Consider the following 15,881-nt stretch of genomic DNA (forward strand, 5'->3'; position numbering starts at 1 on the left):
ATATTATTTTAACGCATTATCTTAATTATGAGCACACTGGTTTGTAGTGCAAACAGTTTTACTGTTTGCTGCACTTTGCTATTCTTCTCATTATTTCCCTACAGCGGCTAAATAACCGGAAGTCTCGCACATTCACAGGAAACGGCTTACTTCCACATTGAAAAATAAGGTGGATTGAACCTTTAGACGAAAAAATAAAATAAAAAAACATTGTGTATTTTGCTGAGTATCATATTTCGTACATCAGGCTTTTATTCGGTGCAGTTGCTGATATTTAGATGGCCAAAAATAAGATAAAATAAATAATTAAGAAAATAAATGAGATCTTTATAACAGTATAGCAGACTACTTGCATAAATTTCACATAAATATCAGTTGTCACCCAGCTCTGTAGTTTCAAAACATATGATGCAATGCAATACAATGATGACTGAGAGATGAACACTTAGTTTTTAAAATCAGCAATAATAAACTGAGAGATGAACAGATAAACATTCCTCAAAAGCCTGATAATCATATTTGATATTTGAGTTATTCTTATGTTTACTTCATATAAATCAGTAAATTTTTCACAGCAAAAGCCCTAAGTGTGAACTAAGCGAAGCAAGACCTGAAGGTGGTGTTTTTACAATGACACTAAAAGGCCTTTTCTTGTTAAAAAATTATAAAGTAGATGACAGAAGGCATGCAGTAGATTGTGTATAGCAGGTTTTAGCAAACCAGTTTGATTTTCAGAGGCCTTAGAAAATTATGTATCACAGAGAAAATTACGCTTTTTGCCTTTTTATGGTTTAAACAGTATCAGTCCCTACAAATTCTCTAAAACAACTCTTTCTGTGTTCTTCAGAAAAGAGAACTTTTCCTATTAAGGGGCTATAATGGATTATATAAACGTTTTACATTTGGAATCAATTATGTTTGTAAATAATTAGAAAACCTAAGCATCATACTCACCATTTTCCCTGAGGCTTGAAAGGTCTTCACAAGAGACGTTCCTTCGATTCTGAAGATGTAAACCTAAAACATGGATGACAATGTAGTTTTGGAATGTCAAAGTGAGTGTAATGTAAACAAAACCTGGAACCAATGATGGAAATTATGCAAGAAACCACTCACTTTTCCACCACCACTGTCTTGAGGAGCACCAGCCGCCACGTCTATGGTATTCGGGGAGGAGAAGTGACCAGCTGTCACAGCATACCCTAAAAAACACCAATCTGTCACGGACTGACTACAGCATGAATACTGAAGCAGTTATTAATATCTGAGCAGGTATTACCGAGGTAACTGTATCTGTGAGGATTCAGGTTGTCTTGATTAAGGTTGTAGTGAGTATTGGATGTCATGTTAAACACTTTGACTGTTCCAGTCCAGTAATAAGAACCAGGCGCACCCATGATAACCAGCTCCTAGAAAACAACATAAAAAGCAATAGAGATCCTATCAAAAAGCCCAGAACTTTTCATCAGGCTTCAGCAGATTTCCTTATGTCTCAAAGAAGTTACATTTACAATCATAGGAGAAAACAAAGAGCTGTTGGTGAGGCTCTGGTCAATTGAAAGCCACAAACTATGCTGTATTATCTGCTGATAACCCAACCATGAGCTGAAAGGACGGCTGTTGTTCATCGCTTTGATCACTCAATGGAGTCTTAAGCTGAAGGAGAACTCAAGCCTTTGAACTGTTTTAATTGCTCCATATGTTTTCTGAAACTTTGTAAATGTGTAACTCCAGAAGAGAGGTCTGGAATAGAGAATCAGAGAATTCATACTTTTTTATACCAATATTTTGCATATATGTGCAATTAATATAATATAATATAATATAATATAATATAATATAATATAATATAATATAATATAATATAATATAATATAATATAATATAATATAATATAATGATGTTCAAAAGATTTGGTGTCAGTAAGATTTTTTTTAAATAATAAAATTAATAAGTTTTATTTCAAATAATCGCTGTTATTTTGAACTTTCTATTTATCAAAGAATCTTGAATAAAATGTATCATGGTTTCCACAAAACTATGAAGCAGCACAACTGTTTTCAATATTGATAATAATCAGAAATGTTTCTTGAGCGGTTAATCAGAATATTAGAATGATTTCTCAAGATTCATGTGACTGAAAATTCAGCTTTACATCACATAAATAAATTATATTTTTAAATATATTCAAAAAGATACCAGTTCTTTTAAATTGTAATAATATTTCACAATATTACTATATTTTTACTGTATTTTTGAACAAATAAATGCAACCTTGGTGAGCAGAAGAGTTCAAAAACATTAAAAATCTTACTGATCCCAAACTTTCAAACAGCACTGTCAAAAGTCAATCGTTTTATATTGTTTTTTTGTTTTGTTTGTTTTTTAAACTGGCAATGGTTAGAACCCATCAAAAAATTCCTATTAAGAAAGCAGAACACAAAAAAATACTGAGCCACTGAAAAAGTTGCGGGTCCCTATTGTGCTCTAATCGGAATACAGTATATAATTTAAAAAATGCACAATTTGTCATAAATGTTTAGCTCTGAATCTTTAGTGGAAATTTTTTTCTCCCCTTTTTCTGATGGCCATTATCTCAGAAAATACAAATATAAAAGTTTGGGCACATGGAATATTCCTCATGTGATGAGGAAATGGGGTCTTTACGTAGTTCTTTTGATATCTGTCGAGTCACAAATGGACGCTTTTCACTGCTTTTTCCATTTCACAATGCCTGACTGCTAAAAAAAAAAAAAACACACAAATGCTATTTGACTCGTTTAGTCCTGCCAAACACTTAAAAACAGCACCTCCAGCTGAGCCGTCAACATTCACTCAAGAATGAAGACATCTGTTTTAGACGCTTAAGGTCTTGAAGGTCACTTAAGACATTCTGCCAAATGATAAAGTGCCATACAAAGCAGCCGATGCAGATGCCATTCTGCTATGGGTAAATTCCTCTCTGACTGAACTGAGGTCAGCTTTAATGCATCAAGACAACAATAGCTCTGTTTCAAAACTTAGTGAACTGTCTTGCATTTCTCAGCCATCTCTTAAAATACACAGTCTGATAAATGAATAACAACTCAGTAATCAGAACATACAGGGAGTGAGTTTCCAGTCATATTTCCAAAAGCAAAGTGAAGAGGGTCAGAGAGTGATCTAGTGATGATATTGATTAACTGTTGGGCATCACATCTGTCAGCCTGTGTTCTCGTATCTGTTCCAGACATTTCTTCCAAAGCCTGGACTGCATGCTAATGGATTGGCTGCACTACAGACAAAACACTGCAATGGTCAATGTACAAAACAAAGGGCAAGTGGATGAACAATTTGCAGCCTTAAGCAAACGTGTGCATTTTAAAGAATGATTTCACAGCTTTTTTTTTTCTTCTTCATGCAATAAGTGACCAGGTGCTTTCAAGTGGCAAAAAATATATATTTTTTTTTCCCACAAAACTAAAAAATAAAATGAAAGTTATTCAAAAAATTTTTTTACTTTTTTTTTTAAAGATGATAATTGCAGAATAAAGTAGTCCATATCACTTTTGCAGTATACAAATAGTAAAGTTAATAAAAAAATACAAAAGTTAAAATCAAAATAAAATCAAAAATATAATAATAGTATAGTTATTTCCATCAGTGTTATTTTAGTATAATTGATACTAAAATTTATACTAATTACATTTTTTGCTAATATTTTAAATTAGACCGTATTCTTCTGTTTTCATTTTAATTTTAGCTACATTTATTTATAGTCATTTTTATTACTTTTTTAAAAAATGTCTATATAGTTTTTATTAATTGTATTTTATAAATTTATTTTTGTAAATTTATTTAGTTTTAGTTATTTTAGTACTTCATGTTGAACTGCCTTGGCAACTAGCTGAAATAAAATAAGATAAAATATATTAAAATACATTTTAGTTTTATTTTATTTCAATTAACGTTTATCTCAGATAATGAAAATGTTTTTATAGTTTTAGTTGACAATAATAACCCTGATTGCCATCCTACACAACTTTCAATCCTCATTCTCAAATGTGAAAATATTCAAATGCACATCAAATTGTACAGACTACTTTTATTGATCTTCATAACCACACATAGAAATGAACAGATTGGAAATTTTGCTAAACAACTTAACTTGTGTTCTGAGGAAGAAAGCATCATGACAGGCATCTTTAGATGAACTATCCCTTTAAAACCCTGGAGAGTGAATATATCAATCATACTATACTAGATGTGAGTGTTCATAAATGTAACCACAGCAAAGACTCACCAGCAGAAAACACATAACACGCTCGTACTTCTACTGACCTCAGTGAAAACGCCTGCGATGCCGGCTTGGCACGAGCCGTGTTCTTCCCCATAGGTCTTCTTATGGTCTGTGAGAGTGAGTAGGGGGACAGAGAGAGAGAGCGAGAGAGGAAGGAAAAAAACAACAGACCACAAATGATTTCGCTGTGAGCCTGAGCCAGCATTTACTGGAGTTCTTCCGACATTCCATATGGAGGTAGTCAAAGTCCCAGCTCCATCCAAGAGGAATCTGGGGGCCGAGAGACAGACCGAAAACGACCTAGCAGCTCCGCGTTCAACAAAAACTCTCGCTCTGGAGGGCTTTGAGAACGGGGGGATCGCTGTGCTCTCCGGTTACAGAAAATATTAGGCTTGGATCCCCCCATAATGCACTCCACACACATAGAAGGCCCCCGATGACAACTCACTGGAGTCGGGAAAAGATATGGAAGGAAATAAATAATAGGGAGCTGGACACGGAAACAAATTCTGATCAAGAATTCATGCACCCTTCTTTGCTCTTTCCGCAGCAAATCAAAACATCATGTAAAATACGAGGAATCCTACCGGGATGATGAAATTAAATGCTGATGGAGGTGTTGAATTTAATATACTATAATAACATCTGTCAGAAGTATAATACATGATGGGGGGAGCGATAAACGGCGAGCACAAGCCAGTTTTGATATCAACTGCTGTTGATTGGCACCCTTAAATAAACATTTCGGGTTCAATAAAAGTTCATTTCCATGCATCTGTGGCATGCTTTCGATTACCACAGAAAATAATGTTGACTCACTTCTCAGTTTGTAAAAATAAGCAAAAAAGAAAAAAAAAAGTTCATAATAATGCAAAAAAAAAAAAAACAATAAACCACTAAGCTAAAAGCACTACACTAGGATGAAAATTGAAATATACTCTATTTTGAAAGTATAGCCACAAGACTTAAACATAATGCACCGTAATATGAGGCTAGTGTATTCAATATTACATTCAATATTTCTCCTGTCATGAACATGTAAATGCTAAACACTTTTGCATGAAAACGCACAAGGAAAAGAGATACTGATGAAGAAAAACTGCCTTAAAAATAACTGTGAATTCTGCTAAAATAAAATAAAAGTCAAATTAAAACAAATTAAAATTACTGAATTGTGCTAAGATGAATGAATGGATAAATGAATGAATGAATGAATGAATGAATGAATGAATGAATGAATACATTAATTAATTAATTAATTTAGTTGAAATAATTTTTTTTCTGGTATATAATATAATGCCTCAAAATAAGGTAAAGCTGATCAAATTAAGAACCTGGAATATTATTTAAATGAATGAACGAACAAACAAACAAACATAAGTAAGGGAAGGCTGAAATTATTATCTGTGGTATATAATATTATGCCACAAAATTCAGGAAAAGCTTACAATTAAGAACGCATTCCTTTGACAATGAGTTTGTTTTTTTGTAATTTTTTTTTTAGATTTGATACCATGATGACCAGGTTTTTTTTTTTTTTAAGTGCACTGTGTTCACAATGTTTGCTGAATAAAGGCTTAACCATCCTTTATCTTGACGTGCAAAGAGTCAAATATTTAGCCGTCATGTCTCTGAATGTGTCCTCCAAACTCCCAGATGCTGCACCCTGCCTGACGGGTCATATTTCTCTCCAGTGTGCTGCTTCTATTTGCTTCTGGAGATGCCAGCGCTTTGATGCCAGAAAACATCAGTCTGAGGTTTTGGAGGAAGTTCAGGGTGTCATAACTCATTGTGAAGCCCGTTGTGAACATGTGCCACAGTAAACAGTGTCATCTTTCCAACTTGTTCTGAGGGTTCAAGTCTCGGACTTGGTTAGTCTGCTTCAGTGGAGTGTATGCTGGACTTCTAGTGTGATGAAGACCAGAGATTCTCTAACAATAGGGCTGATTATCACTAACTACCTCACAATACATTACACACTGTCATGCATATCAAAGATTCAATAAACACTGTAATAAATCACCGTATCATAACTAAACCACAATTTCAACCGGCATGTAGAGTGAATATGCAGGATCAGTTTCAATCTCTCTCACGCGGTTCACTTGATTTCACTTGGCTCTGAACACACTGAGAAACAGCGGTTTCAGTTTGTGCTTATTTAGTTGACCTGCTTCTACATTAATTGAACTGTGGTTCAATTATGGTAATACTTGGGCTTAGAGGTTTGCTCAAAAGACTAACCCGAAGTATTAGCAATAGTAATAGTGATGTTTGCTGTATAATTTGCCACTAAAACATGCTTTTATTGCTGAATGACAGGAAAATACAATCAGTGATATTGAAACTACTAAAACTATAGTGATGTTTTTGTTAACTAAAACCAAAACTATTAAAAAGAGTTTTAAAGTGAAACTGAAATCCTAAAACTTATATTATTTTATATTACTTTATATTATTTTGTGCTTTTTGTTTTTTAAACATTTCACTTTAATTGTTTTTTTTTATTATTTCAATTTTTATTTGTACTTCAACTGACAATGGGAAAAAAAGACTTTCTTTCTCAATATTTTTGTCTTATTTTCCAAATATCTAAACATAAATCAAGATACATTTACTTGAGAAGCAAATTACTTTACAATACTTATATACACAAACAAACAAACACACACATAAACACACACATCAAAAAAAAAGCAAATTTATGCTTAAAAAAGAAAAACAATCTGCCAATGGAGTCAAAAATATAAACTTAACCCTAAAGGAAAGAAATATTTAACCATACATTTTCTTTATTTTAATATATATACATACAGTAAAATGAAAGACTTAATATCTTACGTAATTTAGAATCTCAAGTAAATATATCTTGATTTAAGAATGTTCAGATATTTGTGCTGAAAAACAAGACAAAAGTACTGAATAAGTACTGAATAAGAAAGTAATTTTTTAAAAAATAAAAAGGTAAACAAATAATAAATTAAATCTAAATAAAATATTTTTAAAAACAAAAAGCACAGACTAGAATTAAATACTACAACTCTCTCTCTCTCTCTCTCATATATACACACACACACATATATATATATATATATATATATATATATATATATATATATATATACACATACACACACATTTATAAAATACTATATTATTAAATACTATAATAGTATATAAATAATCCTGAAATGACACTGCAAGAAAGATAATTGAGATGAGTTACAGTCGTAAAGAGCGTGCCGTACCTTCATAACATGGTATGAGAGGCTGTGACTTGCCCTGCAGAGTGGCTGGAATGACGGAGCAGTATCCGTGAGGGAGGATATACTCAGATTCATAGTACACATTCTTCCAACGGTGAGCACAGGCCTGCAGACAATACAAGAAAAAGGTCATTGTTGAGAGACAAGGACTAAAGAATCAGTCAGGGTAGATGGCATATTTAATTTGACGTGAATTGCAAGTACAGGGTATAAAGACAGTATGATTACAACCCATAAAACAGACTCTACATGCCTTATAGCCTCAGTTTGAATTGTATCCAATTTAATATGGTGTGTACCATGACTAAAGTATATACAGCACAAACATCAGATCTTCATCAGAATCTCATGATAATTGCACCAAGAAACAAACAGGATATACAGACAAAGCATTTTCTCTTTATCCCTGCTCCAAATTAACTTCTGAGGCAAAACCAGAGCACAGAGCCAAATCTGGAAATGGCTATGGATCTAATAAATCCACTGAGAGGGGGCTGGTGGTTTTAGAAAGCTGAGCATCTTCATTCAAACAACTCTGATCTCTGGAACAACAGAAGCGCTGAAGGCTGTGAAGGCAGCCAGAGAGCAGAGAGACACTGAGAGAGAGAGAAAGCAGAAAGGTCATAGACAGAGGATAAAAACTAAAGTAGAGTTGCATTTCCTGATGGAATTCATGAAAGGAAATCCTTACAAAGCAAAATAATGTTAAAGTTTCAGTTAAGCTTATTGGTTTGTTACAGAAACCCCAAGAGTCCATGCATTAAAACTGTTTTTCTTAATTTTCTCCTGATTTTGACTTAATTTTCATCATGAGCAAAAATGGGGCAGCAAATATCATTATAATTAGTACTTTATATGTATATTGGGATATTTTGATTCTATTGATTGCCAGATATTTGGCGCCCTGTTTTTGCTCATGAGGAAATTTAAGTCGAAATCAAGAGAACATTAAGAAAAACAGTATTAATGCATGGACTCTTCAATTAAAAAATGAAAAACACTATTTTATAAAAAATGGATTTTGTTACCTCCGTCCAAGACAAAACAAGAAAAAAAAACTTTACTTTTAAGATCTTTTAAAAAATAAATAAATAAATAACAGCTTTTGAAAATCATAAGTCAAAATCTTAAGAGACCAAGCCCAATAAATAATGAAATAATGCAGGAGCCCTAATGGCATCTGTGCTTTTTCTTCAGTCAATAAAATGCCACCACAGAGCTGTTTTTCTGCTCTCACGATACACATCTTGTTTTCTGTCAATTGTGCATTAGACACTGTAGATGCAAGAAAGTAAAACCCAATTGCAAATCAATATGTTGTTTATTGAATCAAATATCAAACATTGCAATGACATCACTACTGCCGGTTAGATATGCATTAAAATTCATGTCCGTAGCACAAACTGTTTACGCATCAAAGTATAATGCATCGGTGTTTGTATGAGAAATAGAAAGTTGATTTCCAAGAATCAACTTCCAAGTGGTACTTGTCTTAGCAAACACCAGTAATGAAACAGAGGCATACAAAACAGAATTCAGCTTTAATCAAGTCATTATTCCCAAGGAAAAAAAATATGGAAATGATCAAGCAACAAACCAAAACCTCTCTGTTTAGCTCATTAATACAGTCCCATAATCGTCTGCCACAAACTTTCCTTTCCCTATTTCTTTAAATCCCTCGTCGAGGAGCTCAGGACTGTAGAGAAACCAAATTCCCTCAAAAACAGTTCAGCTTCCTGTTGCTCCACTTGCAACAGTGCTTACACAGCTCAATGAGATAAACAAGCGAGTTAAAAGATATTACAGCCACACAGAGTCATACGAACGGTCGCACATGAAGTCAGATGACTATCTGGCAGTAGTTTGTTGTGTCGAGAAACACTGCTAGTCTGTTTCACTATGTCGAAGCCTAAAGCAATCCACTCAATCTAAACTCATTCGATAACCATCTCAGCTGAACGTCAATAAAACAACCTCAGTCCAATGACAACCAAAAGAACAAACTCTAACTTATTCCCTGGCAGCCAGTGTTGGGAAACACACAGGACAGACGTAATGAAATACATAATGCTTAACTTTCTTGCAATTCAGACCTTTTTATCAAATAAAAAGGTAATAGCAATTTTTTTCTTACAATTCTGCATTTATATCTTGCAATTCTGAGTTTATGTCTCACAATTTTAAAACAAAGTCTGAATTGTGGGTTAACAAGTCGCAATTACTGTCTTACTTTTTATTATTTCACAAAAACACTCCCACACACACAAAAAATACAAAAGCACAAAAAAAAGTCAAAAAAAAAATGCAGTAAAAACTAATATTACAGTAATATAGCAGTAATATCATAAAATATAGTGAAACTCTTTTGCAGCATCATTACTCCAGTCTTCAGTGTCACATAATTCTACAGAAATCATTCTAATATACTGATTTGCTGCTCAAGAAACATTTCTTATTATCAATGTTGAAAACAGCTGCACTATTTTAATAATTTTGTGAAATTCTCTCAAGGAATCTTAGATGAATAGAAAGGTCAAAAGAACAGTATTTATTTGAAATAAAAATCTTTTGTAACATTATAAATGTCTTTACCGTAACTTTTGATCAGTTTACCGACCACAAATGGTAGCATGCATATAAAGTTTATGATGCAATCAACATATCAAAAAGCCCAATGTCACCTCTGTGGTCAAATACATTATAGAAAACACATGGTTGTAGCTCTAAAATCTGATTGCATGAACTACGCCACATCTTGGTTGTTCTGCCACATCTCCTGCCAAACTCCTCCTGATTGTGTTGGCATCTCCCTTGCACATGCCTGAAAGCCCATATGTTTAATCCGGTCCTGACTTGTAAATACTGATCTCCCAACCAAATTACCATCATCACAGCTTCTTCTATAACATGTCACCTCTCCCTCAACCTCTTTGATTTGAAGATATCAGTGCTGTAAATGTCCTTGCCTCTGATCAGACCACCCTGATCCTGCCTTCCTGCAAGACACCCATCAAAACCCAGAGAAGCTCAAGGCTTCAACCCTCATGGCAGCTGAGACGTAACGAGGAGTTCCACCAATCGAGTCGGACCACCACCACACAATTCAAGCCTGAAGAAACCAAGAAGACTGATGCTACCGTCTTGCTTGACTAGTTTGTCCAGTTGAAGCATCGCTTCTAAAGCTCCAGTTTGTCATCATGAGAAAACGTCCCTCACTTCAAACGCTTTCTCTTGATGTACAGTACAGCTGGAGTTTAACAATGCGGTTGTCGTGAAAGATTCTGTAACAATGATGGCTTCATCATTTCTGCCCATGTTTTACAAGTCGATGTGGTTTGTTTTAAACAACTGCTGAGATGGTTGAAAATTCAGTCGTTAAAGGCAGTTAAGAACAAAAATTGTGGAACAATGGATGAAGTAAGGTATGCTTGAAGTTATTATTACTTAAAAATAGTCTGAGTATAAAAAAATATATATAGTATATATAGTATAAAAAAGTCTCTTATTGGAGAAAAGCATCCATTTCCTACTCTGATTCATGCACAACATCACTCAAAAGTTGAATCAACACACAAAAATCCAGACAACATTGACCATAATTACCTATTTAACGCTGAGTCTTTCATCTTTATGTTTTATGTAAACTTTGAACAGGTTTTCTTTCTAATCTGCTTCCTCAAAGTAAATGTTCTGTGCAATATTAAGTGCTGAAGAAATAAGTCCGCAAAACCAGAAAGTTCATATTTTTGCACTTCTGGTCCCATGTCCCAGAGTCAATGGATTTTTTGAATGGGTTTTTGGTTAAATGCCTGAAATAAGTCCACCATATAAATAAAACCAACAAACTTACGCATCTAAAAGAAGCTTTTATCCAAAGCAACTTAAAGTGCATTCAGGTTATCAATTTTTACCTATCATGTGTTCCCGAGGAATCGAACCCCCAACCTTGCGCTTCTTAACGCAATGCTCTACCATTTGAGCTACAGGAGCACTATTATTTAACTAGTATTTAACATAAGCTCTTAATATACTCACATTTTATTTTATTGATAGCTATAATATTACTTCAAAAATAGTGGATACCAAAGGCAAAAGATGGCAAAACATTGCTATAAATTCACAACTTTTGCTGGCCACAGAATTTATTTTCTGCAAAATCTATTCAATCCAATCCAAAATCAAATGGAAAAATACTATTGGCTTTTTGTCGAAGCAACCAGGGTGATGATGACTTCCAGGTTGGCCTACAAAATGATGTCATCTCTGCATCACACTATAAGCAATTTGGCTTCAAAACATTTAATCCAATCAGAATTTAGAGTCACAGTTGGGAAAGATTGCTTGTTTACTAAATCAAAAGGTAACATACCAGAATTTTGCCGTTAGGTTTGTCCTGTCGAGCCAGACTGACCCCCATCCACTCATCATTCCTGTCGCCTTGACACGTCTTCCCACAGGACTCCCTTTGCTTATTTCCTAGAGTACAGAATGAGAACGTTACTGTATACCAAAAAGAGACAATAAAACCACTCCGAGACCAGACAGCCTGAAGCAAAAGTCAGACAGTCAATGTTTGAGACTGTTCAATTTGCTTAAATACAGACAATACTGCTTTGTGTTAGTAAGATGAGAACACAAAATATTTGAAATGTAAAACTCATTTGTACCAAATGCAAATATATTAAAGTGTATGAACTTATTCCAATGTTCACAATGCTAGTGGGCAACTGCTCTATTTGGAGAATTAAAGTCTAGAAGCTCTATTTTTATTTCTATCGACCAAATCAACTTCCAATCTCACAATACAGTAGCAGAAAGATGCGTACAACCTACTAAACACTGATTAATGAACTTTGATTTCCTAAAATGATCATCAAAGCCATGCAAATCACATCTAGACTATTATTGAAGGATGTTGTATACACCGCTCTACAAAAAGTACCATGATATGACCATCGTCATAAATATCACAGTACATTAATATGGTGAACATTCAGTACCATGGTACATAGCCAAGTCATGTCACATTTTTATATATATATATATAATATATATATATATATATATATATATATATATATATATATATATATATAAACATACATGCATACATATACATACATACATAAATACATACAAATATATATATATATATATATATATATATATAGTATATATATATATATATAGACTATATATACACACATATATATATAGCATATATAATATATATATATATATATATATAGCACTACATCTAATAAAGATTCTTTTAAGGCAGCTTCATGGTAATAACAGGAAAATAACGGTGTTAGTTTAAAATGTGTGTATTCGGTGTTGATTCAATTTAGTTCAATTATGAAACTAATTCAGTTTAGCTATAATCAGCTCTACAGAAGACAATTTATTTACTTAAGAATTAACACCATATCAGCAGCAGTAGCAACAGTATTATGGTTGCAATAACATTTTAATACTTTCTACAGAAGACAATACTGTCATTCAGCTCAAGTGAGTTCAACTCGATTCATTTCAGTTCAAAAAATGTGTCAATGCTGTAAAATTCATCAGTTATCAAGCAAATTCAGTTCTGCTGTAAAATAGTTCTAGGGAATACAATAGAGAAATACACCAGGGCTGCATTTCCCAAAAGCATAGTAAAACTAAGCAGACTGTGGTGACCATTTCTACTTATGCTTGTGATCCTTTTGGGAAACACAGCCCAGTCTGTTTACTAAAATGTAAGCCATTAAAAAAAACTCGAAGCATGATCGCAGTTCATTTACCTCAAAAGTTTAGGATTAAAAATGGCTTAACTGATGACCCTAAAAAATATAAACCATGAGATATCAGCTTCTTGAATCAGACATGGTCTATTTTGGAGGTATTCTATTGTCTATTAGGGGTATTTAACTGCACAAAAATGGAGGATTTATGAGCAAGGCGTGTTATTCCTGCAGGGAGTTTATCTAAGCATAAGGGTCGGCTTTAATGTTTATCTATGAGCGTTGAGCTACAGCGGCCCTCTGAGGGGCAAACTGTGATTGTCTGAAGGAGAAAGAGTGATGGCTCCCGGGACAGCAACTGTTTTCTTTGGCTCTGGTTCAGGTCTCCTCCTTCTCAGCAGACTGACAACATTGGTGCGAAGACTTGCAAAATGCCCAACTGAACTAGGATTCCTATTCTACTCCCACCCAGTTTTGAATGAATCAATGCATAACCAGAAATCTTCACGTACACCAGCTCAAAAACTAGTAAATTGTTCTGGCATCTACTTCCTACAAAGACAACATCCTAAGTGTAACACTCAAAAGTGATTTGAAATGCCCTACAAGTGTCAAGGAAATAGTGTGCCATATGCAAAACTTCACTTTTGATCAATTGAGTGCATCTTTGCTGATTAAAACTTATAAGAATCTTACTGAACCCAAACTTTTGAGCAGCAGTGTCATGTAGCAAGTTTTGGTGATCCTGGTCCACCAGTAAGACGAGCACTAACCAGGATAACCTAGCATGAACTTTGATGGAAATTCATAAACCAGTCTTTTATAGCAGCTATTACACAAATTATTTCTGTCAGGAAATAACCTTTTACCTCCTAAACACCAGCTTGTTAAAGGTGGGACAACTTGTTCTAATCATGTCTTGTTTGAAGTTAATGCTTTTTCCCCCAAAGCAGCAAAGCGTCCAAAGCACACAAAGACGAGCGCCAGATCTCAAGTTAGGAGGGAAACAAGAAAAAAAAACTGTCAAAAACCAAGATGAAGTTTGCTTGGGATACGGACGAAACATTATTTCCAGCAATTAGCAGCAAAGCACCATCCAAAAAACACTACTCATTGAACACAAATATATTTCACAGGGTCAAAACTGCAGGCAAACCGAGAGAAGAATTCCCTTCTTAAAAACCTTGGCCATCACTTCAAATAAGAAGGCGCAAGGAATGTTCCTCTGACTATAAACATATCATCAAATCAGCGACCCCGGTTCCCCCCGGCAATCTCCGTAACAGACGTGTTTGTTTTCGCATCTGTGTGGGTCCTGAGTGCCACATTCTTCTGGTTGTGAAATGCTTAGTGAGGGGATGAGAAGAAGGATGAGATCTGGACGCATGTAGTGAGCGAGCGCGAGCCCGGAGTGTGCCGGTCGGTTAACAGATAACTGAAAGAAAACAAATGCGCATGCTACTTTGATCATCAAGGGCTACTATGATAGAGGGATGGTCAACAGTGAATGTGGTGAAAGATTTGTCAGGTAAGGATCTTTTTAACACTGTGGAAACAAACCTGATCAACCAATAACAGTTCAGTACAGTGGATGGCAATAGCATGTTGCTCAGCTAGCAATGCAACACTAACACACACACAAACAATTTTAATTAGATTTCACTGTACAATTCGCAGTATTGTATGTAATGAATTCAACCGAGGCTCATTGGAAAAATGTGCCTGTTCTTACATTTTTGCTCCAAAAACGTACCTATACAAGTTTCCGGTTGAAATGAGCACTAATGGTAGTAAACCACAAAGTACTTTTATTCCTTTCCACACAAATTATGATTACAGAGACAGACTATTGAAAAATCAAGATTTAGTTTTGGCAGTTCCTTGCACAATACTATATTAAGACACTTTAACCATAGTACAAATGTTTGCAAACTAATCCATTTTAATGTTTTTATCACACAAACAACTCCATATGCATGTCTTTTATTCCATAGTAAACTTGCTCATTAGATCACCCGGTACAGGTGGGTACAAATCACTTAAAACACGAGTCAAAAAAACCCCACAAAAGAGATCAAAGCCTCTTACAAGCATGCTAAAATGAATGGTTGCAAATGCTTTTATCATCTCATGTTTGCTTTTGTTAACACGATTGTTTAGGTTTAGTGTAGATAGCATTTATTTTCCGAACTGCTGTGATGCGTACAACGATCAACGTATTAAAACATTATTAGATTCACATTTGTTGGATAAAACTGAATGCATTTTAGAGCCACAAACTGGACATTTTACTTCACAACGTGCACAAAACAAAATAATATCATTTTGCAGAAATGTTTTCCCAATGAGCCTGGGTTGACAACATTTCTATATATTTTTAATAAACATTTCTCTCATCTTTTAGGCCAGATCTTTCACTTAACTTGCAATTGCTTTTCCTTTTCCTTGAGGAACACATGCCATGTTTCATGGCCAAAATTTTGTCCTGAAATTGCACCTATGAAGTCTAGGTAGTCAGCACACTAGGTTTTGGAACAGATCTATTCCTATAGTACACTATAAAACACATCCTTCAGTAACCTCATCCCCCAGACAATCAACTGGCTCTAT

General features: G+C 34.3%; 1 protein-coding gene across 1 annotated transcript in view; it reads right to left on the bottom strand.

The window, feature by feature from the left end:
- Positions 1-15,881, bottom strand: part of itga9 (integrin, alpha 9) — a 74,155-nt gene that overhangs the window by 54,016 nt on the left and 4,258 nt on the right. Inside the window, 6 exon segments of the mRNA XM_042769519.1 lie at positions 955-1,017; positions 1,117-1,202; positions 1,280-1,409; positions 4,321-4,388; positions 7,528-7,651; positions 11,915-12,021. Coding sequence (XP_042625453.1) covers positions 955-1,017; positions 1,117-1,202; positions 1,280-1,409; positions 4,321-4,388; positions 7,528-7,651; positions 11,915-12,021 — 578 coding nt within the window.

Source organism: Cyprinus carpio, chromosome A13, assembly GCF_018340385.1.
Source record: "Cyprinus carpio isolate SPL01 chromosome A13, ASM1834038v1, whole genome shotgun sequence".
In the NCBI taxonomy this organism is placed as follows: domain Eukaryota; kingdom Metazoa; phylum Chordata; class Actinopteri; order Cypriniformes; family Cyprinidae; genus Cyprinus; species Cyprinus carpio.